Source organism: Martes martes (assembly GCF_963455335.1).
Source record: "Martes martes genome assembly, chromosome: 13".
Taxonomy (NCBI): Eukaryota; Metazoa; Chordata; class Mammalia; order Carnivora; family Mustelidae; genus Martes; species Martes martes.
The window spans coordinates 87349136-87376700 of record NC_137901.1 but is presented as its reverse complement, the minus strand read 5'-3'; the positions used below and the strand labels follow the sequence as shown (position 1 = coordinate 87376700).

Below are 27565 nucleotides of genomic sequence, written 5' to 3'. Positions count from 1 at the left end.
CCCCTTCTTCCCCCAAGCCCTCAACATCTCCATCGCCTGCATTGGACTCCCTTTGCTCCAGCCACACCTGCCTACTTTATCTTCCCAGGCCGGTGCGCTTGAACTTGGCGATTCCTCCCTCTGCCCAGTACACCCCTCTCCTAGACCTTCTCAAAGCTGGCTCCTTTGGTCCTCAGCTCCAATATACCTGCCTCTAAGGCTGTCCCAGACCCCTAGCTAAGGTAATCTCCCATCCCACCCCGTTTTATTTTCTTCATCACACCTATCGATGACTGAAATTATCTTGTCTGTATTTATTGCCCATTTTCCCCCACTAGAATGTAAGCTCCACTAAACAAACCACATTGACTTGGTTATCGCCAGGGCCCGGCATGCAGAAGCCACTCAAATATTTCTCAAATGCATACATGAATGTATAAACTTAGAAAAGTTAAAACCATATGGCAAGTCCCTCAGATCCCAATCTTCTGCCAAAGTGAGCTTTTCCCCTCCTAACTGCAAAAGTCATCCTAACAAAGCCCACCAAATCAGGCTCAATTACCTGTCACTTGAAAATTTCAAACTAATTTTCCAGAGCTAGTTATATTAACTGCCATAGAAACTTTCTGAATCACGACAATTAATTGACCAGTGGGATATTTCCTTTTCTTTGACAAAAGACAATTGTTTTACTCTTTCTATAGGGTGTAATCACTTCCACCACAGAGATCCAGATCAAAGAAAAAGAGAAGCAGAAGGAGAGGAATCAGTATTTCTCAGTGCAGTACACAGAGTGATACCTGAGGGAGAAAACTTCTTTATGTCATTAGTTACATGTTTAATACGAATCAGTAAAAAATAGAACTAGGCTTACAGATTTACACTGGAAAATGCAACAACATATCTGATGTGTCCCGGAAGTCAGAAGGCACCACGAATCCCATCAGAGTGCGAAAGGGAAGACAGTCACATCTCAAAATTAGGTTTACTGACCCTGTACAAAGTCCATCTGATACATGACTAAAATTTGTCTAGTCCACAAAGAAGATGCAGAGAGTTGCCATGTGGCCCTGTGGGCTGTGGTTGAAGACATTCATCCCCCCACCCCCACCCTATATCATGCTGTCTGTCCCCTCATAGGGAGCCACAGGAGGAATTTCTCTCAAGCATCAACTAGGAAAAACTATCCTTCACGAAAAACCGGCTTATTTTACATGGGTCTATGATTCCTGTGCCTGATCATACTTGTGCTGACCTCTCCTCCTGGTTTTGTTTTACTCTCCTCCCAATATTACGTTCCCTCCTTCAGCCTCCACATCTTCCCTCCTCAATTTATTTGTGTATATTTACAAAATAATACATACATTTTATGATATATACATTTTTAAGGCTTTATGGATTTTTAATTCTTTCTTTGAAATAGAGGAAATTAACCAACCAATTCATTGGAAATATATAAGAATTTGAAGAAAATACTTTCTAAAGTAAGAATAACACGTGGACCAAAACTCCCGTGACTGTGGGAACTTGTGATATACACGAAAGCGTCTGATAACATTGATTTACACAGTTGACCCTCTTGTGCATTTCGCTTGGTCTGGTCCAGCGATGAGAGTGTCTGCTCTGCATCGCTCCGCACACCTGGATAGTTACGCATGTGAATTAAATCCGCAGTGCACTTCACTTTTAAAAAAATCTAAAAAATAAAGCACTGCATTTATTACAACTTTACAAAGGCACAGAGGAGTACGACAAGTCACTGAAGCAAAAGTCTGTGGTCTGTAAGAAGTCAGGTGGTAGTTGCATTTCAAGCTTTGCATGTTCTGGTCCAGGGGTTACTGAAGAACGCAGCTAATATGAAGAAGGATGCCAAGAGTAAGCCCTTGGCCACGCACTGAGAATAAGGTTCCCCTGCAAGAAAATGAACCAAACGAAGCACAATTCTTATTTCTCAACTTTTTGGGGGAATTACTTAGTAGAAATAAACCAAAACAGTAATAGTGATCATTTCTAAGTGGCAACCTTATCAGCAAATTGTTTAAAACTTATCAGTAAACCTTATCAGTAAATTGTTTAAAACTCTTTCTATGTGTTTTTTTTTTAAGTTTTCTGTGACACATACATATTTTTAAAAAAATATTTTAATTGGCAAAACATTAGTGATAACCCTTCCAGAAACCTGCTTTACCCTACCTTGATAATAGCGAGTCAGTGGATATAGAAGTTGCGGCCAACACACCTCATTTCTGTTACAGTCATACTCTGTAAAATTGATCTGGAATCTAGGAAACATTTTAGAAGATTACAGTGGGCACAAAAAAGCACACTTCTGATGAAACATATCAAAACTTGAATAGGGAAAGAAACTTCTTGTTTTCAAGTATATATTTTTCTGCTTCCTAATAATGTCCGCTAGGGCGCGAACTGGATTACCTTGTCAGTGGCCGGGGTAACTGGGCAGGTATCTTAATGAACTGGACAGAGGCACTGACAGGGAAGAGGTCGGCCTTATCCTCACAGGTAAGCCCACACTGGAACTGCCAGTTCACTGTAGAGAACCTGGAAGGAAAAGATTACGCAGGTAACACACCCACCACTCGCTTCTGATCTGGTAAGAGTATCAGGGAACCGACAGCAACAATATAAATTGGGATTCTCCTAAAGAAGGTTCAAATTCGGGCGCCTGGGGGGCTCATTTGGTTAAGCAACTGTCTTCGGCTCAGGTCACAGTCCCGGAGTCCTGGGATCGAGTCCCGCATCGGGCTCCCAGCTCCATGGGAAGTCTGCTTCTCCCTCTAACTTTCTCGCCTCTCATGCTCTCTCTCACTGTCTCTCTCTCAAATAAATAAATAAAATCTTTTAAAAAAAGAAGAAGAAGAAGAAGAAGGTTCAAATTCTACTAGTGCTTTTCCCCCCGTTGGACGATGTAAACGTTCCAACATATGCACAAGGAGAGAGAGTAGCACAGAGAACCACCCAGCTACAATAGTAAACAATTTAATACAAACAACAACAGCAGCTAGCCATGGAGGGGTTTCCAGGTGCTGGGAGGAGTATGAAGGTGTTTTATACACACCATGTATGCGCACAGCACGTCACTCTCAGAAGACCGCTACCAGCTGTGTTTGGTGGTTAACATCTGTCGGTTCTGCCCATGCAGCATCCCATCCCCTTCCTTCTGGCAGCTGCTCCTCAGCTTCCCCTTGGGGAAACCCCCTCCCCACAGTATTCCCTATTCAGTATGCCCGGGTTATTTTATTCTCGGATCTCCCCTTTGTACCCCCTGAGAGTGCGCACAGAATCCCTTACACACAGCTTTATAAACACCTGGGAGAACAAGTTACCATTATACACGCAGATGATAACACGTTTCATTTATACACATAATCATGTCACGAATAATTGCAATTCATAAATAAACACTCCGACTGCAGGTTAGCATTTCCCAACTCTGGAGCACCTGCCACTTTACTGACTTATCCGAGATGCGATCATACCTTGTCTCTACGCCAACTATCTCGTGCTGAGTCATCCCTTCCACTGCGCCAGCATCTGAGACGAGGATGCGGATGTGCAGCCGGGCAGGAATGTCCATGCAGAGGCCGTGCACGCTGACAGGCGGGGCCGCACCTGGGTCGGGGGCATCTGCGCCTAGAGCAAAATATCAAGTTGTGCATTTTGGAAAGAATAACCATGGGGTTTGTACAGTGCCATGATACGGAGGCAAAATTGGGAAATGTTATGGGATAGGAATCACATTTACGCATCTCTCATCTCTAACAGGCTCTCAATATCGTCACTCCATGACCGTGCGAGCCCTCGTGTTCAAAACATTTCCTCGTCTGTTAAGTCAGTCACCAGAACTTTTAAAATCCCAGACCCACATGATAAAAGCAGACATCTGGATCTAGCTCCCAAGCTCCAAGCTCCCCAGAGTTTCAGCGGAAATACCATCCAGTTGCAGTAAAACACCATGAGACTGAGTCCCGGCTGACACTGTTCTAGTACAAGGCGTCTGAGACATTTACAATCCATGCTAACAACTGAAGTTAGTAGGGATCAAAGAGTGAAGAAGCAATTTCCTATTGTGTTGCCATAGAGTAACACAATGAAAAGAATGAAACCAACTAAGAAGTTAGTAACTGTGGGAGGCGGGTAGCAAATCATGAGGGGACACTGGGGGGCTTGAAAGTTGTAACAATTTATGACTTCCAACTTCCTCCTCCTCAATGTGTATGTTCAACATCTCTTTTTTTTTTTTTTTTTTTTTTTGACAGACAGATCACAAGCAGGCAGAGAGGCAGGCAGAGAGAGAGGGTGAAACAGGCTCCCTGCTAAGCAGAGAGCCCGATGTGGTGCTCGATCCCAGGACCCTGGGATCACGACCTGAGCTGAAGGCAGAGGCTTAACCCACTGAGCCACCCAGGCGCCCCTCGCCATCTCTTCTGTTTATCGACCAGGATCAGGGTCGATTTTGGCTTAGACAGCCATAGAAGCCAACTGCTTTCACCCTGAAGGCAACGAATGTCACCACCTCAGTCCTTCTTATGTAACCTTGGGGTTACTCAATCTCGAAACCTCCCAGTCTTTCTACTTCTCAGGTGCTTTACTGACTCCTTCCCTCCATCCCTCAGGCACGCCACTGCCCACCCAGCTGGCCTCAGCGGCAAACCCCAGGGGCTGACAAGCCCCAACCTCTGGATTCTGTTCTCAAATGAGGATCTAACTCTGGGCCTAGTGACTCAAGCACAGGGCACGGAAGGATCGGTGCGTCATAGTCTGCGTGCCCCATGGCCCCCAGGACCCGCCCCAAAGTCAGAGAGTGATTTGGGGCACTTCTGGCCCACAGACATATTACATGATCCCTCACTGGCACAAAGAGGGCAGGGGACCCGGGTGTCCTAATGATCCAAACGAAATCACAAGGGGTGAGGAGAGCGCAGGCACGTGTCTAGATGGGCCACTGCGTGAATTCCAGGCTGCTGAGCGGAAGCCACCTAAGGGGGCACAGAGAACAGGAGCCAAAAAGCTGCTTACCACCAGCCAGGCCAAGGGGAGGGGCACAGCAGAATCCTCAGTGACAGGAGGGGACTTAGGACAGCAGGTGATGCACAGCCAGTTTCCTCTTTCTGGCCCCAAAAGTCAATGCCATTAATTAGAGCACTAGAAGAAGCCTTCCTTCTGTGGACATTTCCATACTCAAGACTCCCCTGACTTGCCCGCCGGGGAGCCAGCAAAGAGGCTGGAAGCCTGGGTCCAGGGGTCCAGCTCCGCCACGACCAGCTGAGCCCTCGAGCCTCTGCCCTGACAAGCTGAGTGAGCGGCAGCTCAGGGGCGGCCGTTTTAGATCGGAAGGTGAAGGTGAACCCCGCTACTGTCTGGGCCACACGCACTCCGGCTCCTGGTGCTCTGTCTCCATTGGCCTGGATGCTGCAAATTCCTCCGCTCAAAGGCACAAGACTGCAGCCTTTCCACGGAGCCTGGGTGGGGCCTGCTCTCTTACCCACTACACCTTCCCTTCTTTCCGTTGTAACGGCTATCCTGCGAGACATTTCACACCAGACAGTTCACCCAGTTAAATGTACAATTCAGTGGTTTCCAGTATATTCACAGAGTTGTGCGGCCATCACCAAATTCCATTTTTATTGCCCCAGAAAGAAACCCTGTATCCATTAGCAGTCCCTCCTCACTCGCTCCCATCTGCGCCAGCCCCTGGCGACCAACTGCTCTCTGTGGCGGCAGATTGGCCCATTCTGGGCATCTCGTACACATGGCACCGAAGGGTTCGGGGTCATGTCTGTCTGGCTTCTTTCACTCAGCATCATCATTTCAATCACCTTGTTTTAAATTAGCAACATTGCTTGTATAAACTGTAAAGTCTGGTCTCAACGGCCCATATTCCTGGCAATCGAAAACAGCAATGCAAACTGAAATGGACTGAAAATTTTTCAATCTTCATTTAGACTTTCTTTTACGAAGGCTGTTAGCTCATAAAACAAAGGGGCACTGAACTTCATGCAGATGTCCTCTTAAAACGAGGTGGGGGGAGCGTGCCTGGGTTGCTCAGTTGTTAAGCGTCTACGTTCAGCTCAGGTCATGATCTCGGGGTCCTAGGATCAAGCTCCACATCGGGCTCCCTACTCAGCAGGAAGCCTGCTTCTCCCTCTCCCACTCCCCCTGCTTGTGTTCCTGCTCTTGCTGTGTCTCTCTGTCAAATAAATAAATGAAATATTAAAAAAAAAAAAAAAAAAAAACGGCCTCATGGATAAGAGGTAAAGACTGTGAAGAGCCTGATGCCCAGAGAGCTAACCTCTGACAGACCTCAGCCAAGCTGCAGCACAGGCAGAAGACTCATCCCACGGGCTCCCCCGCACAGCCCACATCACGCACTCCCAGCGACAAGCTACCTGCCGCACATCTCTGCAGCTCTGACTTACGGATTATTTCCAGCCAGCCGTCACTAGGATCGTTGTAATCGGAGTTGCCTCTCATTGCAACATGAGTTGCTTGTACTAACGAGTCAAGTAGTTCAGCAGCATTCTCCCTGCAAGAGAGGAAGACATTTCTCAGCGCACGGCCAGTGGGGCTCATCCTGAGGTCCTTTCCAGGGAGTGTCCAGGTTGTGCTTGCTGGGGGCCCAAATAAAAACTTACCAGAGGAAGTGGCATTAAAAGCTGGCTGGGCGTCTGCATTCTCTTTGATGGCCTGCCCAGGAGGGACCTAAGCCACTAAGGGAAGACACGCAGAAGCAATCGTTTACTCTGGGTTTTAAATGTTGGAGACTCATGTTGCTATCATGAAGTTTACAGATTCCGCTGTGTCATAAAACTTGGGAGGTGCATAGATCACGTACCCAGTTGCCAGGCTAAATTTACAGGCCAGTGGGATCTGAGAGCAAAAGGAACCTAAATATTTAGCTAGAACTTTGAGCCAGATTAAGTGAAGATTAAGAATTGGAACTTAGGGGGCACCTGGGTGGCTCAGTAGGTTAAAGCCTCTGCCTTCGGCTCAGGTCATGACCTCAGAGGGTCCTGGGATCGAGCCCTGCATCGGGCTCTCTGCTCAGCTGGAAGCCTGCTTCCCTTCCTCTCTCTCTGCCTGCCTCTCTGCCTACTTGTGATCTCTGTCTATCAAATAAATAAATAAAATCTTAAAAAAAAAAAAATGAACTGGAACTTAGCGGGGCCGCCGGGGTGGCTCAGTCGGTTAAGCACCTGACTCTTGATTTTGGGTCAGGTCATGATCTCAGAGTTGTGAGATCGAGCCCTCCATTGTGCCCCACGCTAGGCATGGAGCCTGCTTGGGATTCTCTCTCTCCTTCTCTCTTTTAAAAAAACAGAAAAAGAAGAAGAAGAAAAGGAATTGGAATTTCACATCCCTCCTTTCCAGTGATGTCGCTGGCAGGTACAAACCTTATGCACTGCAAGGCAGAGACCGCCGACTCCAGCCTTATTCCCCACGGTCAAGAGCCTTGCTGGAAACTTACACCTACTGTCTACTTCCCTGCTTAGTGCCTCCCCATCTTTTCCCAGCTCCCCAGAGAACATGCTACTCAGGATGTGTTGCAGATGAAATGGGGTCAGAATGCGCGCACTTATAAACTCCAACGAGATACTCCTTTACACCTACTGGGATGGCAACTGTCAAAACAACAGAAATTAACCAGTGGTAGGAGGATGTGGACAAACTGGAACCATCTCACATTCCTGGTAGGAACATAAAATAGTGCCGCCACTGAAAGCGATGCGGTGGTTCCTCCAAAAATTAAGCATCTAATTCCTGTATAACCCAGCAATTCCTCTCCTGGGTATACACCCACAATCAGTAAAGGCAGGGACTCCAATCAAAACTGGCACATGAAGGCACCCGGGTGGCTCAGTTAGTTAAGCGACTGCCTTCGGCTCAGGTCATGATCCTGCAGTCCCTCCCAGGATCAAGTCCCACATTGGGCTCCCTGCTCAGCAGGGAGCATGCTTCTCCCTCTTCCACTCCCCTCTCATGCTCTCTCTCTCACTCTCTCTCTCTCAAGTAAATAAATAAAATCTTAAAAAAAAAAAAAACAAATGACACATGAACCTTCACAGCAGCACTGTTCGACAGCCAAAGGCGGAAACAACTCAGGAGCCCGCGGACGGATGAGCGGATAAATGAGCTGGAGTAGAGCCAGGCGGTGGGACGGGATCAGGATTCAGCCACGAAAGGGAACAGAGCCCTGACACCCGCTACAGCGTGGATAAACCTCGAAAACATGAAGCTGAGTGGAAGAGGCCAGACATGAAATAGGAAAGGTCCGGAACAGGTCAGTCCCGAAAGATAGAACACAGATCGGTGGTTGTCGGGGGCTGAGGGTAGGGAGAACGGGGGTGGATAGTTAATGGGTACAGGTTTTCTTTTGCAGAGATGGAACTCAATAAGGGCAGTGGTTGTACGACATCATGAATGCACTCAATGTCACCGAACTATTTACTTTAAAATGATTAATTATGGGGCGCCTGGGTGGCTCAGTCATTAAGCGTCTGCCTTTGGCTCAGATCATCACCTCAGGATCCTAGGATCAAGCCCTGCATCACGCTCCGTGCTCAGCGGGAAGCCTGTTTCCTCCACTCTCTCTCTCTGCCTGCCTCTCGGCCTCTCTGTGATCTCTGTTGAATAAATAAATAAATAATCTTTTAAAAAAATAAAAAATAAAATGATTATGTTACATGAATTTTACCTCAATTTAAAAAAAAAGAATGCATAAGCATATTCGTAAACACACCTTCCAAATGCCACCCAATTAAGTACAAAGTTCCTTATACACCATGTAACAAGGCTTATGTATTCTTTTTTTTTAAAGACTATAGTTATTAATTTAAGAGAGAGAAATCCAAGAGCACGAGCAGGGGGAGGGGCAGAGGGAGAAGCAGACTCGCGGCCGAGCAGGGAGCCTGATATAGGACTCGATCCCAGGACCCTGAGATCATGACCGGAGCAGATGGCAGATGCTTAACCGACTGAGCCACCCAGGCGCCCCAAGGCTTATGTATTCCTTCAATGTTAATCACACCAATTACGTCTGCCTCCTGTCCTTTTTATGCTTCGAGGAGTATCGGGTTCCAACAATGGACAGAATTTAGCAGAGCAACTGCATAAATGTGGATGAAAGGGTTCTAGTGCCAACAAAGAACTCCATTTTCCCTTTTATCAATGTTCCAATCAATTCTTTTTTTTTTTTTTTTTTTTTGAAGTAGGCTCCACACCCAGTATGGACCCCAATGCTGGGCTCAAACTCACCATCTCAAGATGAACAGCTGAGCTGAGATCAAGGGTCCGACGCTTAACCAACTGAGCCACCCAGGGGCCCTGAATCAGTTCTAAAGAAACTGTATTTATTGTCCACTCCCACTTCCCACAAGTGTGTGTGGAAAGACTGCAATTTTTCACATTCATGTTGTCTGTCGTTTCATGAGGTGAATTCATTTTAAGCAAACCACTCAAAAGGCAGGTAGATTCACCATGATACACTCACCTGAGCCGAGTACAGTTTTCATGGATCCCCACTTCTAGAAGACATCCAGACAGTGTATCTTCTCCAAACAAAACGGGTTTGAAAGTTGCTGATGTACACAAACCCCTTCCAGCTAGAAAATAAAAAGATGATCCTCTGACTATTTTTGCTAAAACAAAAATAAAGATTTACTTCAAAGTTTTTCTTGGAAAACAGAAAACCATCAGTAGAAATAAAGTTTCCAAGTTCCTCAAGAACTGAAGTCATGGTTACTCTAATCTTTTCAAAGCTGAACAAAGGGGCCTTTCTGTATCTGAATACTTGGCCCAGGATCAATGGTCTATTCTGAACATGAAAGTTAATGCCTCTGGCACCAACGCAAAGATTTCCCATTGTTTGGAACAAAGTTATGGTCATATCTCCAATTACCACCATCTGGGGCTACAGGCAACAATGACAAGAGACTCTCCAGCCAGGCCCATATTTAAAGATTTTATTTATTTGTTTGTTTGTTTGTTTGTTTGAGAGAGAGAGAGAGCGCGCGTGCACTATGAGCAAGAGAGGGCACAGAGAGAGGGAGAGACAGAATCTCCAGCAGACGCCCCGCTGATCACGGAGCTGGACTCAGGGCTTCATCTCATGACCCTGAGATACGACCTTGAGATTATGACCTAAACTGAAATCAAGAGTCTGCCACTCAATCGAGCCACCTAGGCACCCCAGCCAACCCTCATTTAAATCTCCCTTATGAATAACCAGCATTTCAGGAGCAAACAAAGTTAAATTTAAAACCAAACAAAAGAAAGCTGTAGAAGCGTGATCTCTTCCACCCTCCCCATGAGCTAAATAAACCAACAGGAATTTAAAGTGATTAACTACTTGATTAGATTCAAAATAAGGCCCTATTTCCAATTCTAGTTTGTCAAAGAGCGAATCAGATTACCAAACCAGATTACCCGATTGCCAAAGGTGTAAAGTCGTCTCATTATTCATCCTGTTGATATCCAGAGCTCGAACTGGCTTGCCAAGTTGGTAACCTAGACAAACACGACAATGGGAAGGAGCTAAAGTTAACCCAACACAGCAAACCCTCATCAAATAGTATAAAAGAGGAATAGCACAGCGAAAGGAAACCTACAGGCAAAGTTTTGTCAGAATACACTTGAGAGAAGAAACCATCTTCACACATTTTCTTTTGTTTTTTTCTTTAACTAAGTTATTTGTGTGACTTTTTATTTTTGTTTAAGATTTTATTTATTTATTTGACAGAGATCACAAGTAGGCAGAGAGGCAGGCAGAGAGAGGGGGAAGCAGGCTCCCCGCCGAGCCGAGAGCCTGATGCGGGGCTCGATTCCAGGACCCTGAGACCATGACCCGAGCTGAAGGCAGCAGCTTAACCCTCTGAGCCATCCAGGCAACCCTGTGTGACTTTTAAAAAAATAAAATCTGAGGGACGCCTGAGTGGCTCCATCGGTTAAGCCACTGCCTTCGGCTCAGGTCATGATCCCAGAGTCCTGGGATCAAGTCCCACGTCCGGCTCCTTGCTGAGCCTGCTTCTTCCTCTACCTCTGCCTGCCACTCCCCTGCTTGTGCTCTAACAAGTAAATAAATAAAATCTTAAAAATAAAAAAAATAATGAAATAAAATCTGAAAAGGCACGAGCAGGCAAGAGTCAGTCCCCGCCCCGTCACGCCTGAGTACTCGCGGAGTGGTCACTACTGCTGCTCCCACGCGCTTTGAAAGGAGTCTTAAACCGAAGCAACCTTTCGATGGAACTCTCTGGTAAATCAACCCCACCCCCCGGTGATCCTATTCCCAGTCTCTCCTACTAGCCCACTTTACTGCTTCTGCTTTTTTATTATGAAAACGTTCACATGCACACAGAGATGAAGGGAATACCACCCAAAATCAACAACTGTGGATAATTAGCCAGACTGGTCTTCGCTGGATCACAGGAGCGCACACAGAGATTATTTCTGGCGAGACCTTTTGAAAGTAAGCTGTAAACTTGACACTTCACCTCTAAGAGCTCTAACCCACATCTCCCGGAATGAAGGATATTCTACAGAACCATGATACCAATATTCCTCCTGAGAAAATTAATCATTTCTAATAATCAAAATGTATCATACCTCTACTTCCTCGTACGTCCCCAAAAACATGTTTTAGAGCCGTTTTTACAAACCGAGACGCAGTCAGGGTTCACGCCTAGTGCTTGTTTCCCACCTTACCTCTGAGCATTCCTGAACCAGCAAGAACTGAACCCGGGTTCCTTCCCGAGCCCTCAGGCCGCTCGCTGGTCGGTCCCTGCCCCTCTCCACCTCCCGCCAGCCCGTTGCTGCCTCCCTGGTAGCCCCCGGGTTATTCCTGTCCCCAACCCACACGATCTCCTCTCCCAGGTACAATCTCTCCTCCACACAGCCCAGAATAGAAACTTGCCGAGTGCAGAACTCTGACTCACTCTGCTTTTCTTCCAGCACTGAGAGCAGAACCTGCACAAACTAGATACTTGACACAGGTCCTTCCTGATGGGAAGTGGAGGTGGACGGTCAACATTCCACTGCTCTCAGGTTCTAGGCCTATCGGTGAGTCCAGCCCACATGTATTAACTAACTTACATTGTTCTCTGTTGTTTCTATGACCTGGTGCCATCGTTCCAAGTAAGAGAGTTAATTCCTTGAGAATCGGGCCGTGTAGTGTACTCCTCCCAAAACCGTTCCTGTCTCGGAAAGTGCCAGACAATGAATGGCCGTCCATACACAGCCTATCTCATGGACTGACTGGTTCTGGGTCGCAATCTTTTTTGACAAGAGCGTCAACATTTTTCATATATTCTTTTTTTTTTTAAAGATTTTATTTATTTGACAGACAGAGACCTCAAGCAGGCAGAGAGGCAGGCAGAGAGAGGAAGGGAAGCAGGCTCACTGCTGAGCAGAGAGCCCGATGTGGGGCTCGATCCCAGGACCCTGGGATCATGACCTGAGCTGAAAGCAGAGGCTTTAACCCACTGAGCCACCCAGATGCCCCATTTTTCACATATTCTGATGGTGTTTCTCAGAAATCCTGTTAAATTAAATCATGAAATGAAAACCCTTAAATTTCAGGAGCCTGCTTTGAAATCCAACTCTAAAGTCCAAAATTCCACATTAACAAGTACACTAAAATCTCATTTAAAACAAAGTAAAATTGGGGTGCCTGGGTGGCTCAGTGGGTTAAAGCCTCTGCCTTCAGCTCAGGTCGTGATCCCAGGGTCCTGGAATTGAGCTCTGCATCAGGCTCTCTCCTCAGCAGGGAGCCTGCTTCCCATCCCCCACCGCCTGCCTCTCTGCCTACTTGTGATCTCTCTGTCAAATGAATAAATAAAATCTTAAAAAAAAAAGGGGGGGGGGATGCTTGGGTGGCTCAGTGGGTTAAGCCTCTGACTTCAGCTCAGGTCATGATCTCAGGGTCCTGGGATCGAGCCCCGCATCGGGCTCTCTGTTCAGCAAGGAGCCTGCTTCTCCCTCTCTCTCTGCCTGCCTCTCTGCCTGCTTGTGATCCCTCTCTCTCTGTCAAATAAATAAATAAAATCTTTAAAAATTTTTTGTTTTAATTAAAATAAATAAATAAATAAATACAAGAAAGTAAAATCAGGTGATGCTATATTTGTACATAATCACAAAATGCACGACGTGACTAGAAGTTTCCAGTCCCCGTGAACCCATCATCTATAGCTTCTTAGTTCTATAAAAACTAATTTTACCAACGTTAATGGGCATTATCTTTTTTTCAAAAGACTAGTAGCTAAAGAGACAGAATGTTTTGCATTTACAACTTGTTACTATCTAGGACACTTCACATAAAAAAAAAAAAAAAAGTTGTTATCAGAAAAAGAATACCGTGTCACAAAAGAGAAGAGAAAGGTTAGAGTCACAAACTCAAATCGGAGAGAGTGACTTACAATTATTATAGTACAAGAGTACTGAATTAAAATATGTTTGTAGGGTCAGCAGTTGACATACACTGTCTTACCTGGATTTCCAGAAAATTCCTTTTCATCACCACTATTATAGCTTAAAAATTTTACTGTAAATCTCTGTGTCATGATCCCTAGAAATAAAACAAAATGAAAATACGATGTGCACCATTTCACTAGGAAAAGGAGTTATCCCCCCTTACAATTACATTTTGCCATACAAAAGGAAAGTTTTCTGTTAAGTCACAAATACAAATAAGAAACAAACCTGACTTAATTTTACATGTAATAATTATGAGAATCTTAAAGAAAGAAAAAGAAATTTTTTTAAAAAGATTTTATTAATTCATTTGACAGACAGAGATCACAAGTAGGCAGAGAGGCAGTCAAGGAGAGAGAAAAGGACGCAGGCTCCCCGCTGAGCAGAGAGCCGGACATCGGGCTCGATCCCAGGACCTTGAGATCATGACCTGAGCTGAAGGCAGAGGCTTTAACCCACTGAGCCACCCAGGTGCCCCAGAAAAAGAAATGTTTTAAACTGAAAACATTCTCACTGCCCTCAACAAACTTACCTTTCTGGTGGGCATTAACTTCTGCCCAGATAATTTTGACATTTATTCCGCTGATCGTATTATTATTCCATCTGAAAATATAATGTTCTTCCACATTCACGTTTCTGGAGGCTGATTCATTGCTTAAAAGTGTTCCTGCGAATAAAAAGTACTTTCATAAATCAACGACCTTCCTGGGGGCTCAGGTCGATCACTGGCCCCACCGAGTCAGCACGGGCCCCCTCCCCTACAGCATCACAGTGTCCCGGGGGAGGACCCCCAGAATGCGGCTCATGGCTCGACACACACACATGCCCGCTCCAGTGTTTGACAACGACGAAGGAGGACAGAATGTCAGCCCCCCTGGGAGCAGAGGCCTGCTGTCTAGCTCACTACCACATTATAGGTACTTTGCTAAGATCTGAGAAATGAATAAAGTTGAGAATTTTGACACATCGTAAGGAAACACAAATATCCTTCGTGAACAACAGAAGTCCTGGTGCTATTAGCGGAACTCTGAATGTCTTGTTTGGCTGCGTCAAGACGCCAAAGTTTAGTTATTTAAAAAAAAAAAAAAAAAAAAAGAAGGAGAAGAGAGAGGCAGACGCCTATATGCGGGCTCCCTAAAGACCAGCAGGGCCCCAGGCGCCCACAGAGCTCAGGGCTGGGAGGAATGGCTCCAGGCGGCAGACAGCGCTGAGCAGCGAGGCAGGACGGAGTCAGGAACAAACCAGATGTGGGCCAGATAAACTTCTAACTGTGGGGAAGCTCCTTAAATTCTTTGTAAAAATCGGGGCGCCTAACAGACATTTCTGCAAAGAAGCCATCCAGATGGCCAACCGACACATGAAAAAGTGCTCCACATCACTCGGCATCAGGGAAATACAAATCAAAACCACAGTGAGATCCCACCTCACGCCAGTCAGAATGGCTAAAATTAACAAGTCAGGAAACAACAGATGCTGGCGAGGATGCGGAGAAAGGGGAACCCTCCTGCAGAGTTGATGGGAATGCAAGCTGGTGCAGCCACTCTGGAAAACAGCATGGAGGTTCCTCAAAAAGTTGAAAGTAGAGCTACCCTATGACCCAGCAATGGCACTACTGGGTATTTACCCTAAAGATACATAGTGATCCGAAGGGGCATGGCACCCGAATGTTTATAGCAGCAAAGTCCACAATAGCCAAACTATGGATAGAACCTAGATGTCCATCAACAGATGAATGGATAAAGAAGATGTGGTATATATACACAATAGAATACTATGCGGCCATCAAAAGAAATGAAATCCTGACTTTTGCGATGACGTGGATGGAACTAGAGGGTATTACGCTGAACGAAATAAGTCAATCTGGGAAAGACAACTATCATATGATCTCCCTGATATGAGGAAGTTGAAAGGCAACGTGGGGGGCTTGGGAGGCAGGAAAAGAATAAATGAAACAAGATGGGATCAGGAGGGAGACAAACCATAAGAGACACTTACTGTCACAAAACAAACTGAGGGTGGCTGGGGGGAGGGGGCTAGGGAGAGGGTGGTTGGGTTATGGACATTGGGGAGGGAATGTGCTATGGTGAGTGCTGTGAAGTGTGTAAACCTGGCAATTCACAGACCTGTACCCCTGGGGCTAATAATACATTATATGTTTATTAAAAAATTATTAAAAAAAAAAAAAACCGGGACGCCTGGGTGGCTCAGTGGGTTAAGCCTCTGCCTTCGGCTTGGGTCATGATCTCAGGGTCCTGGGATTGAGCCCCAAATCAGGTTCTCTGCTTGGCGGGGAGCCGGCGTCCCCCTCCCTCTCTCCCTGGCTCTCTGCCTACTTGTGATCTCTCTCTCTGTTAAATAAATAAAATCTTTAAAAAAACCAACTCAAAAAAAATTATTTGTAAAAATCTACTTCCCTCCAGGACTACATATCTCTTCTCAGAAAGGACCTACGTGTTTCTGCAGAGGTGACGGAAAGTGTGAGTTCAAATACCTGTCCTGGTGATGAATACGTCTGGGTTGGCTGCTTCCTCATAGGTTACTCTCGGTGTAACGACTCCTGAGAAGATACCAGGGTTAGTTAGCCTCCCGAGGACGACATGGCCCAGCACAGCATGTTGACTTGGTCAAGGGCAAGCTTACCAGGCAACTATAGTGACCGCGCCTGTCCTGTGTGCCAGCTGCTAACCCTCCCCCACCTCTCCAGATGCCCCCCCGGAGGGATACCACTGGCCTTGGCATCTGGTGATAACTGGGGAGGAGACTGGCAGTCAGGGACAGTGTGATCAGAGAGCTTCTCCCCTGCAGGAGCGAACACGCGGGCCGCTGCCAGGGTGAGCAGAAGATGGTGCGCTCGCTCTAGAAGCGGTTTGGCGCTGCCTCAGAAAGTCAAACGCCTGGGTGGCTCAGTTAAGTGTCTGCCATGGGCTCAGACCATGATCCCGGGGTCCTGGGATCAAGTCCCGCATCAGGCTCCTCGCTCAGCGGGGAGCCTGCTTCTCCCTCTGCCTGCTACTCCCTCCTGCTTGAGCTCTCTCACTCTCCGACAAATAAATAAAATCTTAAAAAGAAAAAGAAGAAGAGGGGTGCCTGGGTGGCTCAGTGGGTTGAGCCTCTGCCTTCAGCTCAGGTCATGATCTCAGGGTCCAGGGATCGAGCCCCGCATCGGGCTCTCTGCTCGGTGGGGAGCCTGCTTCCTCCCCTCTCTCTGCCTGCCTCTCTGCCTACTTGTGATCTCTGTCTGTCAAATAAATAAATAAAATCTTTAAAAAAAAAAAAAAAAAGAAAAAGAAGCAGAGTTGGTATTTTAAAAAAGAAAGAAAGAAAGAAGGGCACCTGGGTGGCTCAGTGGGTTAAAGCCTCTGCCTTCGGCTCAGGTCATGACCCCAGGGTCCTGGGATCGAGCCCCACATCGGTCTGCTCAACAGGGAGCCTGCTTCCCCCTCTCTCTCTGCCTGCCTCTCTGCCTACTTGTGACCTCTGTCTGATAAATAAATAAAATCTTTAAAAAAGAAAGAAAGAAAGTCAAATCACAACATGACTTGGCCATCCCACGACTGGGTGCAGGGCCAGAGAGACACAAACGTGTGCCCGCACAGACACTCGCACACGAGCGTTCCCAGCGGCAAGACCACACCTGCCAACAATGTGCCGAACAACCCAAACGCCACAAAGGATGAACAGGTGACATATGTGGCACGATCGTTTGTGGGGTGGAACAGGACCTGACCATAAAAAGGAGTGGAGTTCTGGTCGGTGGAGCGGCCCGGGAACCCTGGAACATGACGCAGCCGACACGGAGACCACCTATCGCGGGATCCCTTGTATATAGGAAGTGCGGACCACACAAATCCACAGGGACAGAAAGGGGAGGAGTGGTCACTAGGGGTCAGGGTATAGGGTCTCCTTTAGGGGCAGGAAAATGTTCGAAACAGAGGGAGTGGTGGCACAGCTCTGTGAAGGAACGAAATGTCCCCGAACCGTACACCTCAACATAGTTAATTCTTCGTTATGTGAATTTTACCTCCATTGGTAGAGAAGCACGGATGCGTGACGTGCTGCCCTGGGGAACTGGGCTGTCTCTGAGGAAAACCTTGCCCTCAGTAAGTAATAAATACCTTGCCTGAAGTAAATACCTTGCCTGAAGTATTTTAAGTTGATCCAGTGGAAGTGATTTATATCCTCATGAGATCACAGTTTATGTAGACACTCAGGTCTGTGTTCTTTTCTTTTTTTTTTTAAGATTTGTTTATTCATTTGAGAGAGAGAGAGCACGTGCAGGAAGGGGTAGAGGGAGAGGCTGAGAAGCAGACTCCCCCACTGAGCGCACAGCCCGACGACACGGGGCTCGAACCCACGACCCTGAGATCATGACCTGAGCCGAAATCAAGAGTCGGGTTGCTTCACCAAGCGAGCCACCCAGGAGCCCCACGTTCTTTTCTCAGACCAGCATGACGTACCTCCCACCGCACCATTCTTGATCTTCGCATGGACGACGCCACCACCTTGCTCTTGGTAGGCTTCCAAATTAGTAGCGCACCGAACATCAAAATTGTGAAGGAACGCCACCGGCGCGTTCTGCACGCACTGCCCAGCCAGGGACACCTGAGGGTAAGGGAAATCCCAACAAGGCTATGAGCTCTGTCAAATCACAAAACACAGGTCAGCAGCCGGTAGAGGCATTCTTCCCGCAGCCTGTGCCTACTGCTGGGCTAGTCTTCAAATAATGTCAAGTTCACTGACTAGATGAGCCACAAATCAACTAGCCAGTTCATTCGCTAATCACAGTCTGGAAGCCGCTGGCTGAGGAGTAGAAGTACGTAACATAAAATAAGAAAACTCCTGAGTGCCTGGGTGGCTCAGTAGGTTAAGCTGCTGCCTTCGGCTCAGGTCAGGATCTCAGGGTCCTGGGATCCAGCCCCACGTCGGGCTCTCTGCTCAGCAGGGAGCCTGCTTCCCCCTCTCTCTCTGCCTGCCTCTCTGCCTACTTGTGATCTCTGTCAAATAAATAAATAAAATCCTTTAAAAAAAAGAAAAAAGAAAACTCCTTGCTGTATTTGCTTTGCAGAAACGTGATTATATTGAACTTCATTTTCCCACCCTCAGGACAAACAGATTTTTGTTAAAATCATAAAAATGGATTCCTTGAACAGCGAAGAGAGACGGTTTAGACTCCCACGTTTTCTTCCCACAAATATCTTTTCCTCATGATTTTGGACTTAAAAAAAAAAAAAAGGTTTCACATAAAACTCTACAGCCTTGAGATATTTTTCAAAGTTCTGGACTATTACATTAAACTGTCTAATAGCTTATTAGAAATTGGCTGTTAAACTAACAGAAGCTCAGAATGGTAGTTAGTTCCATGGAAATCGAAAGAATGTCTTTTGGTTGGGAAGTTCACTCTGACATTTAGCAAAAACAGTGGCTAATTTAAGATCAACTATTACAATCGACATCATAAAGAGCTGCACGCCTGGGAAGTCCACAGGAGAAAAGTAACTTAGGATAAGATTTTTTAAGTTAAATTAACAAGATGGGAAAAAACGTTAAAGGCTCCAAGCACATCGAAATTGAAATTCTTACCTGCGGAATGGTGAAATATGTCTTGTCTACAGTCATGATCGGATCTCCTTGCTTGTAACCGAAGTCTGAGAGGTCTCTTAGATCAGCACGCAGATGCACTCCGAAGGAAGCTCGCCGCTGAGAGGAGCTGTAAATCAACGACAAGGATGACCACTACTCCTCGCGGCTGGATCTCCTTTAAATTTTTGTTTTACTTTTTTAATTACAAAAATAACACATGGACCAAAAGCCACAGAGGTGCACATTTGAAAGTTGTTAGTGGTTAATTTTATGTTACGAGAATTCTAGAAGGAGGAAGGGGAGGAGGAGGGGAGGAGGAGGAAAGAGAGGAGGGGGAGGAGGAGGGGGAGGAGCAGGAGGAAGAAGAAGGAGGGGGAGGAGGAGGGGGAGGAGGAGGAGAAAAAGAAGAAAGCTGTCAAATTTTGACATCAGGGAAAGGTACAAGAAAGAAACTCAAGCCCCCGGGGGCCCAGCCCTCCTTCCCCAAACCCAGATCACCGCTGTTAACTGTTTGCGGTATCAACAATTTCTCTCCAATGAGGCCCAATTCTTTCAAATCCTTAACGCAAAATGAACTTGCTAATGGAAATCTTAGAACCGAATGGCGACCGGAGGCAGTGAGGCTGGGGCCGCGAGAGGACACGCACGTGGAGCCATGGTAGAAGTAGCCCAGGAAGGGCGAGTTGGCCGGCGAGGACTGCACACATAGGAACGGGAACCAGCCGGGCGCCCCGCGGCTCTCCTGCACAGAGCACAGGTGGTCAGACTCGGGACTGACGTCGCCTCCGAAAACGCCGGTGAAACAGGCCTCTCTGAACAGCTCCGTTAGATCGGGCGAGCATTCCTGGAAAGGAAACAGAGGGGCAGTGAGCAGACAGAAGCTGCCCTGGGGCGCCCCCCTCTCCAACCCCCAGCAGCTCTCAGGCGAGCAGGACGCCGCTGAGGAAGCCTGGAATGGAGTCTCCCGTCCAGGCTCCTGTGCTCTGAGCTCACAGCAAGTAAAATCCTGCTGGAATTCCTCTCATCGATTCCCTAATAAGCCTCCAGGTCAGGAATTTCAAACCGTTCACGGAATCCATCTTTACTGGGGACGTGAGATGTGCCCACAAAAAAGAGAGAGAGAGAGGGAAAAAAAACAGTATGAAGAGAAGATAATACAGAATAGACTCCAAATGGGGAATAAAACAGAGTAAACGTCCCCCTTTTTCATCGCCATCACCATCCGAATCCTGAGCCCGGAGAAACCTAAGACATTTCGAGTCAGGGCAAACTGTCCGAACTCCTAAGAATCCTTACAGTCCACATGAGAACACCACCCAGTTAATGTCATCAAGAAGTGACTTCATTCCTGTATTCGGTCATTCGTCCATTTTCTTCCCTGATTCACAGAGTGTTGAGAGCTCAAAGTTATGTCCTGAATGCCTTGTTTACGGACAGTAGAAGAATACATTTTAAACAAGAACAGTTCAAATTAAAGAACGGATCACGACTCAAGTGATGAGTAGCAGCTCCCAGAAGACATCGCTGACCCAGAAGGCCAGTGGCTGGCACTGTGTACATTGACACAAAGTATGACAAACACGAAAGTCAGAAACCGGGCACAGGACTGCAGTTTGGGGAAGACAGAGGACGAGAATACCATCTTGGCACTCCCACTGATAATTTACGATGTGTTATATTTTTTTATTAAATATAATTGTTATTGTAAGTGCAATTGTTAGCATGAGATCTACCCTAAGCTTCCCTTTTCTGCTTTTCCCTTTTCTGTTCTGTGAAACCAACCACAACATAATTGTGCTCAACCACAAACAGGAGCGACTGGGATCCCAGGAAACGTGCCACATCTCTCATTCCTCTTAAATCGCAAAGGAGGATTACGAATACGGATCGGACCTGGATCCAGCAACAGTTTCCTAGCTATAACGCCAAAGGCACAAGCAACAAAAGAAAAAACTGATGAACCAGACTTCATCAAATTACGAAACTCTCGGGCCTCAAATGATACCTACAAGAAAGTAGACGACCTACACAATGAGGACACTTGTTACAAATCACATACCTGATTTGAGACTAGTCTCCAGAAGGGTATAATAAACTCTTATAGTTTAACAACAATAAAATAAATAAAAACAATAAAAATATGGGCAAAGGGCCTAGGAAGACATGTCTTCAAAGATATACAAATGTCCAGTAAACACATGAAAAGATGTTCAACATCATTTGCTACTACAGAAATGCAAATGAAAATCACAGCGAACTACCACTTCACACCCTTGAGGATGGCTAAAATCCGAGAGGTCACTGTAACAAATGTGGCGAGGACATGGGGGAAATCGCCACGCTTCCGCACTGCCGATGGAAATGTAAAACGGTGCGGCCACTTTGGAAAACAGTTCCTCCAAAGGTTAAACCTACAGTTGCCAATAGGCCAGAGCAGTTCTGCTCCTAGGTACTCTACCCAAGAGAATCAGAAACCCACATCCAAACAAACACTTGCCTACAAATGTTCACAGAAGCTTTATTCTCACAGCCAAAAAGCAAAAGCAACCCCAATGTCCATCATCTGATAAATGAATTGGCAATCTGTGGTCTATCCCTGCACTGGAATGTGACTTGGCCATAGAAAGGAACGCAGCACCTGACACCTGCCACAATGTGGAACCCGAGTAAGATGCCGAGCGAGAGAAGCCAGACATAGGAGGCCACAGGCTGTTGGAATCCGCTTACGCACAACGTCTAGAACAGGCCAATCCATAGAGCCAGGGCACAGAGGAAGAGGGGGGCGGGATGGGCAGTGGGCAGGGGAGATACTGCAGAGGGGCACAAAGGGTTCTTTTGGGGGTGACGGAAACGTTCTCAAGTGGGGTCATCATGAGGGTTGTGTACCTCTACCCATTTACCAAAAAAATTACCTTTCTGTAGAGGCTTCTCAGTAAGATAGTAACACCATCCCCTCAGTACAATCATCTGAATCCTGACTTTATTGGAAGAAATCCAAATTTTTCCTTCCCTAGACTAGACCGATAGAACTAAACAAGAAAATTCTCAATTTGAAAACAAGTTGCAACACAAAACGCAATCTTAGTTTTCAAAACCCATCCTTCAAAAAGCTGTGGATGGGGACCGGCTGGTCTTCCTCAAATGTCCTCAGGCAGCAGAACTTCTGCACCTGGAATCAGAAAGGATGTACCCACCTGGTCACAGCAGCAGCGAACATCGCAGGCCCCAGCTGTCAGATTACAGGGACAAGGACCCAGGGGCTGATACACCTGATTGGGAATAACAGTCACATTCTCTGAAAAGTACAAGAACAGAGAAGTCCAGCTATGAAACACGCAGACAAAGCATTGCCACGTTTTTTGGACGCAGGAAAGAAAGCTGCACCATTGTTTTACAAATCACCAGGACCAAATACAACACGTTAAGGAATCCCTGAGCTATGCGTAAACCCTTTCCCAGGCCTGTTATCTACCACGCCCACAAAACCCCAAATATAGAAAAATACGCGAGTCATAATAAACTGAAACTTGTGGTTGATCTTAAAGATAATCAAGGGACTAAAATTGACAAGTTGGGACATCTGTAAGGCACTGATACTATTTTTCTATACGCTGAACAATCCCTTTCATAACACGGGCTCACATTAAGCACTGACTCCTTCCATTTCATTACCTCCTCCAGCAGATAAAACCCAAACCACAGTGACAGTTCAGATGGCTTATCTGGCGCCTATCTGGCCGCAAGAGTCTATCTAATGATGCTACCTGCTCAACCTCATGTCCTATGGTACTGCAGATCCAACTCGTCACACCCTGATTCTGGTTCGAGGGTGAAAGTGGGCGGGGAAATGAATAATTTTTACATGGACTGGAAAAGGAATATGTTGTATTACATTTCAACCTCCTAACTCAGAATCCAGACAGCAATGTTCCCAGTTTCTCTGCAATAATTTATTGGGTAAAACTTTCAGTCTGCTGAATTTTACTTTTTTTTTTTTTTTTAAAGTAGGCTCGATATCCAGCGTGGAGCCCGATGCAGGGCTCAAACTCATGACTTTGAGATCAAGACCTGAGCCAAGATCAAGACTCGGACACTTAACCAACTGAGCCACCCATGCGCCCCCCTGAATTTTACCTTTGCCCTAGGATTTGGTACCTTTTGAAAAACTAGGTAACGAGGATTTCTTTAAACTCTATGTAACATTTAACTTCAAGGACATGACAGCTGCAGCATGTAAAGCACCACTAATTACATAGTCTACGCTATCATATAGTAGAACCCCAGTATGTCAATGGCATCAGGAATGAGGAGAAGGTCTGAGACTATGTCACTCAGACCAGACAAGGCTCTGACCATCAGTATAATTAAACCTGTCAGACAGAAGCAAGGCATTTTAGAATAGGGTTTTACTATACGATATATAGATAGATGTTTGTGTATCTATCTATACGTCCCCTCTGCTGTTTGCTAGCTTCATTGTTACTAGGCATACCACATACCTCCTGTCTGTCCTTCCGTCCTTTTTCTTGTTCTGAGCTCTGTCTGACTGGGTGCGAAATGTTTCATACCTTCATGGGGTCAGACCGGACATCTCATAATTATCAATATAAAGACACTCTAATTTTCCAAAGTTTGGCTAATTGCACAAAGATGCTTTGAAATATTACCTAAATGGAGTCAATATTTTTTAAAAGTAATTTTATTTATTACCTAAATGTAGTCAAGTCAAGATTTTTTAAAAGAAAAAAGCTACTACTTTGAATGTTATGGTTACCATTCATCCCTCTGGTAGTTTTTTTAAGCACCCACCGGATATTATTTTGTTGGTTTGTTTTCAATTTTAAACATTAGAGAATGCTTTTTCTTCTAAAAACAAAACTTGAAACCTTTAAATAGGTCACCGATTCACATGTTCAAAGAACTCACGAGGATCTAAGAAAAAGGTTCACAGTGAAGTCCCTATAGCCGGCCCCTTCCTGTTCCCACATCCTCCTCCAAAGGGTCCCCCATGGTCAGCATCTCAGACAGCCTTCCAGAACTTCTTTGTGCAAATATAAATATATATTCTCATTCTGTGCTACAGGCACCCAGCTGCATCTGCCTTCTGCAGCTGGAGTTCTGTCTTGGAGAGCCTTCCACGCCAGCACGCTGACGGCAGAGTGGCCTACTGAATGGCTTATCCAATCCCCCTCCACTTCCGAAATCACACGGAGGACCACAGTGGGGGGATGTGAGGAGGGAAGTGATGGTGTGGAGTCTCAAAGTGACAGACCTTTGCTACTAAGGAGCAACGTGTCTCCCTTCATCCCAGATGACCGTAAAGGTGAGAGATGCTGGAGGTGGTTGTGGGAGATGGGGCGCGTGGCAGTGGCACCTATCAAACCGGACCCCTCACCACGGGCACACCTACATTCTCTCGTTCCGAGAACAAATGCCGTGGGAAAGGGAGAACAACACGATACCACTTTCAAGTCCAAACACGCGTGTGCGCAACGCTATCTGTTGTAGCGCTGGTTACACATCACAAGCCGGGACAGCCTGAAATTCCATCAGTAAGAGACGAGTCAAACAAGCGCAGCTCCATAGGATGAAGTACCAGAAGCTATTAAAAAGAATGAGGAGCACTTTTCCATTTATATGGCATTTATTTTTAAAAGGTATAGAATAGTAAATTGTGTGTTATTAGTGTGTGTGTGTCTGTGTGTGTGCGCACGCGCGCACGCGAGCGCTGTTTTTAAACACGAGAATATCACACACACTTCCATAAGTGTAAATTAAGAGGCTTCCTCGGGAAAGGGAGCTGGTGGTCCAAAGCTTTCACTGAAAATCTATTGTAGGGATTTTTGTGTGTTTTGTAAACTCCCTCATTAACCTTTCCCTTGCTTTTTTGTTTTGTTTTGGTTTTGGTTTGGTTTGGTTTCAACATGGAGGCCCAAGATTCCAATGCACAGAAACAAACCTCACTCTCTCCCTCGAAGGCAGTCGACAAGGATACAAACAGTAGGGCAAAATAAAACAGATCCGAATTAAGTCAAAGAGGACAAAGTGGGAACTTCCGAACCAAGAAAATTAAGCAAAAGGTAAGTAGGTTCAGGAAGGCAAGACGGACTCAAGCGCAGAGCGCACAGTTTATGTGGCAAACGCTTATAATCCAACAGATAATGTCAACAGCGCATGTTTTGATTGTCAAAGACTTTACTTGCCTGATGCATTATGGGCCAAAGAAGAGTTGGCATAAATTTCCACTTGGATGAGTAGATGAGCTGAACAGGATGAATTGCGAGACGCTGAAAGCAGAAGAGCCCGGACCATACACGGGGACTCTGAGGAGGACTCCGTCTCATTAGAGGAACACCTCTGCTGGCCCCTCTTCAACCTCACTGTCACCTCCAGCGCATTCTGAAAGGAAAGTATGCTGTCCCTTTTAAAGCGACTGAACACAGCATGAATCATTCTAAGAACACACAATGCGAAACACGATAAAATCACCCATCAGCCTCAGCCCGCTTTACAAAGGGAGAACTGTACACAAAAACGACATTATTCTGTTCAGTCTCACCCGGTAAGCCTAGGGCACTAGGCGAGCCCCGATTCCTAATCCTCAGTTCAACAGAAAAGCAAGCAACGTCTGGATATTAGAGAAGACTAAACAGGTCTGTCTGATAAATCAACTCAGTGTGTCCAGCACGATTTTAGTTTCTTTAGCATCCTACCAGTGTATCAGCAGAACATCAAATACACACATTAAAAAGTCAATGAAAACAGTCCCCAGTTCCTGGGATGCAAGCAAAGTCTGCCTTTCCCAGCCTTTATCTCCAGAATTGATGTCTTGCGCATACTAGGCACTCAATAAAACATTTATTAAATGGAAGATATTTCATCTCTCCCAGCTCGAGTATCCTTACACATAAGCTCAGAGCTGGGTGAGGCCAGTGATTCCCGAAGATTTTTGAGTCACAGACCCAACTGATGATCCGATGGAAGCTGCTAACCCTCTCTCATCAGAAAAACCATACAGAATGTTACAGACAATTTCAGAGAGTTCACAAGCTTCTTGAAACTCATCCCAGGACCCCTGACCCGAGCATCAGCACCTCTGGGCTGGGCGGGTGTCTACCCGAAGTGATAACCCACGGGGTCTTGGTAGTTCCAAGCACAGAGAAAACTGTACCATGTCCAACCAAGAGAGCAGTGCAGATACCTGTGGGTCTCCACTGGTGCCACCGAGAACACTTTACCTCTGGCTTACCACAGTGGGGGTCACAGTCAAGCTCCAGTCTCCCGTCTCATTGGTCAGCACTCCACAGGCCGGAACCGGCAATAATCCTATAGGAGAGATTAGGTCGCAGACACTATTGTCCGGCAGCTAAGGGTGTGCAGGCTGCAGTCAGGCTCCCTAGGAGGGAATCCTTTTCCCAGCCGAGGACTGGGCCTGTTGCAAGCTGTGCGGCTGTGGACAAGTGACAAGTGACAGCCTCTCTGTAGTGTCTTCATTTGTTAAATGGCATGAAAGGATATTACCGTTCTTGCTGGGAAACGCGGGGGTGCACATAAAGCAGAGGGGACAGTGAATGCTCGTCATTATTGTCCCAAGCTTTCTTTCCCCGAGCCCGCCCGTCGGTCCTCTTTGATCCACAGCAGCCTCCCATCCCTGCTCCCACGGTGACTTTGCTGGGGATGGCGGCCGGGGTCCCCGGGGACGCCACCTCCTGCGATGCCACCTCCCCGGGCTCCTTGGGAGGCCTGGCCCCGGCCCACCCCACCCCCAACGCCACCCCCACAGGAAGGGCCGGACATTTTACCTTCCTTGTCCTGCAGCACAGTCAGGGACACGGTCACATCTTCGGTGTCTCCCACCAGGGACGCACTGACCGCGGGGCCGGTCATGCGGATGAAAGCAGGAATGAAAACTAGGCGGGAAGGAAGGGGTAGAGCGGACTTACTAGTTGCAAGGACACCGGGAGGAGTCCCAGGTCCGGCCCCTTAAACGCCTCATCCCCAACCAGCAGCCTGCAGGCCTCGGCCCTGCGGTACACACCCAGGTCCCCCCACAGCGGCCTCAGGATGCCCAGCAGAAGGAGGAGCCCCAAGAGCAGAGGAGTCGGAGGCGGCAAGCCCATGCCTGGGGCCTGGCGGGACTCGCTTCACAGAACCGCGCCCGCCTTAGAAGCTGGGAAGCACAGGGCCCGAAGGCCCGGCCCGCGCCGCCTCGCCGCCGCCATCTTGTCAAACCAACCGGAGCTATGGCAACCACCAATCGGCCGGGGATCTGCGGAGCGGCGGGCGGTGATTGGGCGGCCGGCAGAGAGAGCCCGCCCCCGGCCCGGGCCCAGCATCCCGGCCCCGCCCACAGGCCGTGCGCCCTTGAATCTCAACACAAGGGATCACGAAGTTGTCTGCGTCTTTAAAAAAGAGTTCCCCCAACCTAGAGTTAATTCAGTCACCCAGCAAGAGCGAGCCTACGGACCCCGGCTTCTTAAACACGGTCCTTTAAATAAACTCGATTTTTATGAGGACTTTGGGA

General features: G+C 46.8%; 1 protein-coding gene across 1 annotated transcript; it reads right to left on the bottom strand.

Annotated features, from left to right (window-relative positions):
- Positions 1–625: 625 nt before the first annotated feature.
- Positions 626–27284, bottom strand: TCTN2 (tectonic family member 2). The gene is made up of 18 exons (XM_080821729.1): positions 27080–27284; positions 26844–26951; positions 26291–26367; positions 25245–25440; positions 22236–22336; positions 19689–19885; positions 19042–19168; positions 17919–18063; positions 15953–16018; positions 13994–14128; positions 13478–13555; positions 10423–10503; positions 9488–9599; positions 6417–6523; positions 3477–3630; positions 2413–2538; positions 2173–2261; positions 626–1890 (listed from the first exon to the last, which is right to left on the bottom strand). Exons 1-18 carry the CDS (start codon positions 27159–27161, stop codon positions 1787–1789), a joined length of 2085 nt encoding a protein of 694 aa, XP_080677855.1. The 5' UTR covers positions 27162–27284; the 3' UTR covers positions 626–1786.
- Positions 27285–27565: the final 281 nt, after the last annotated feature.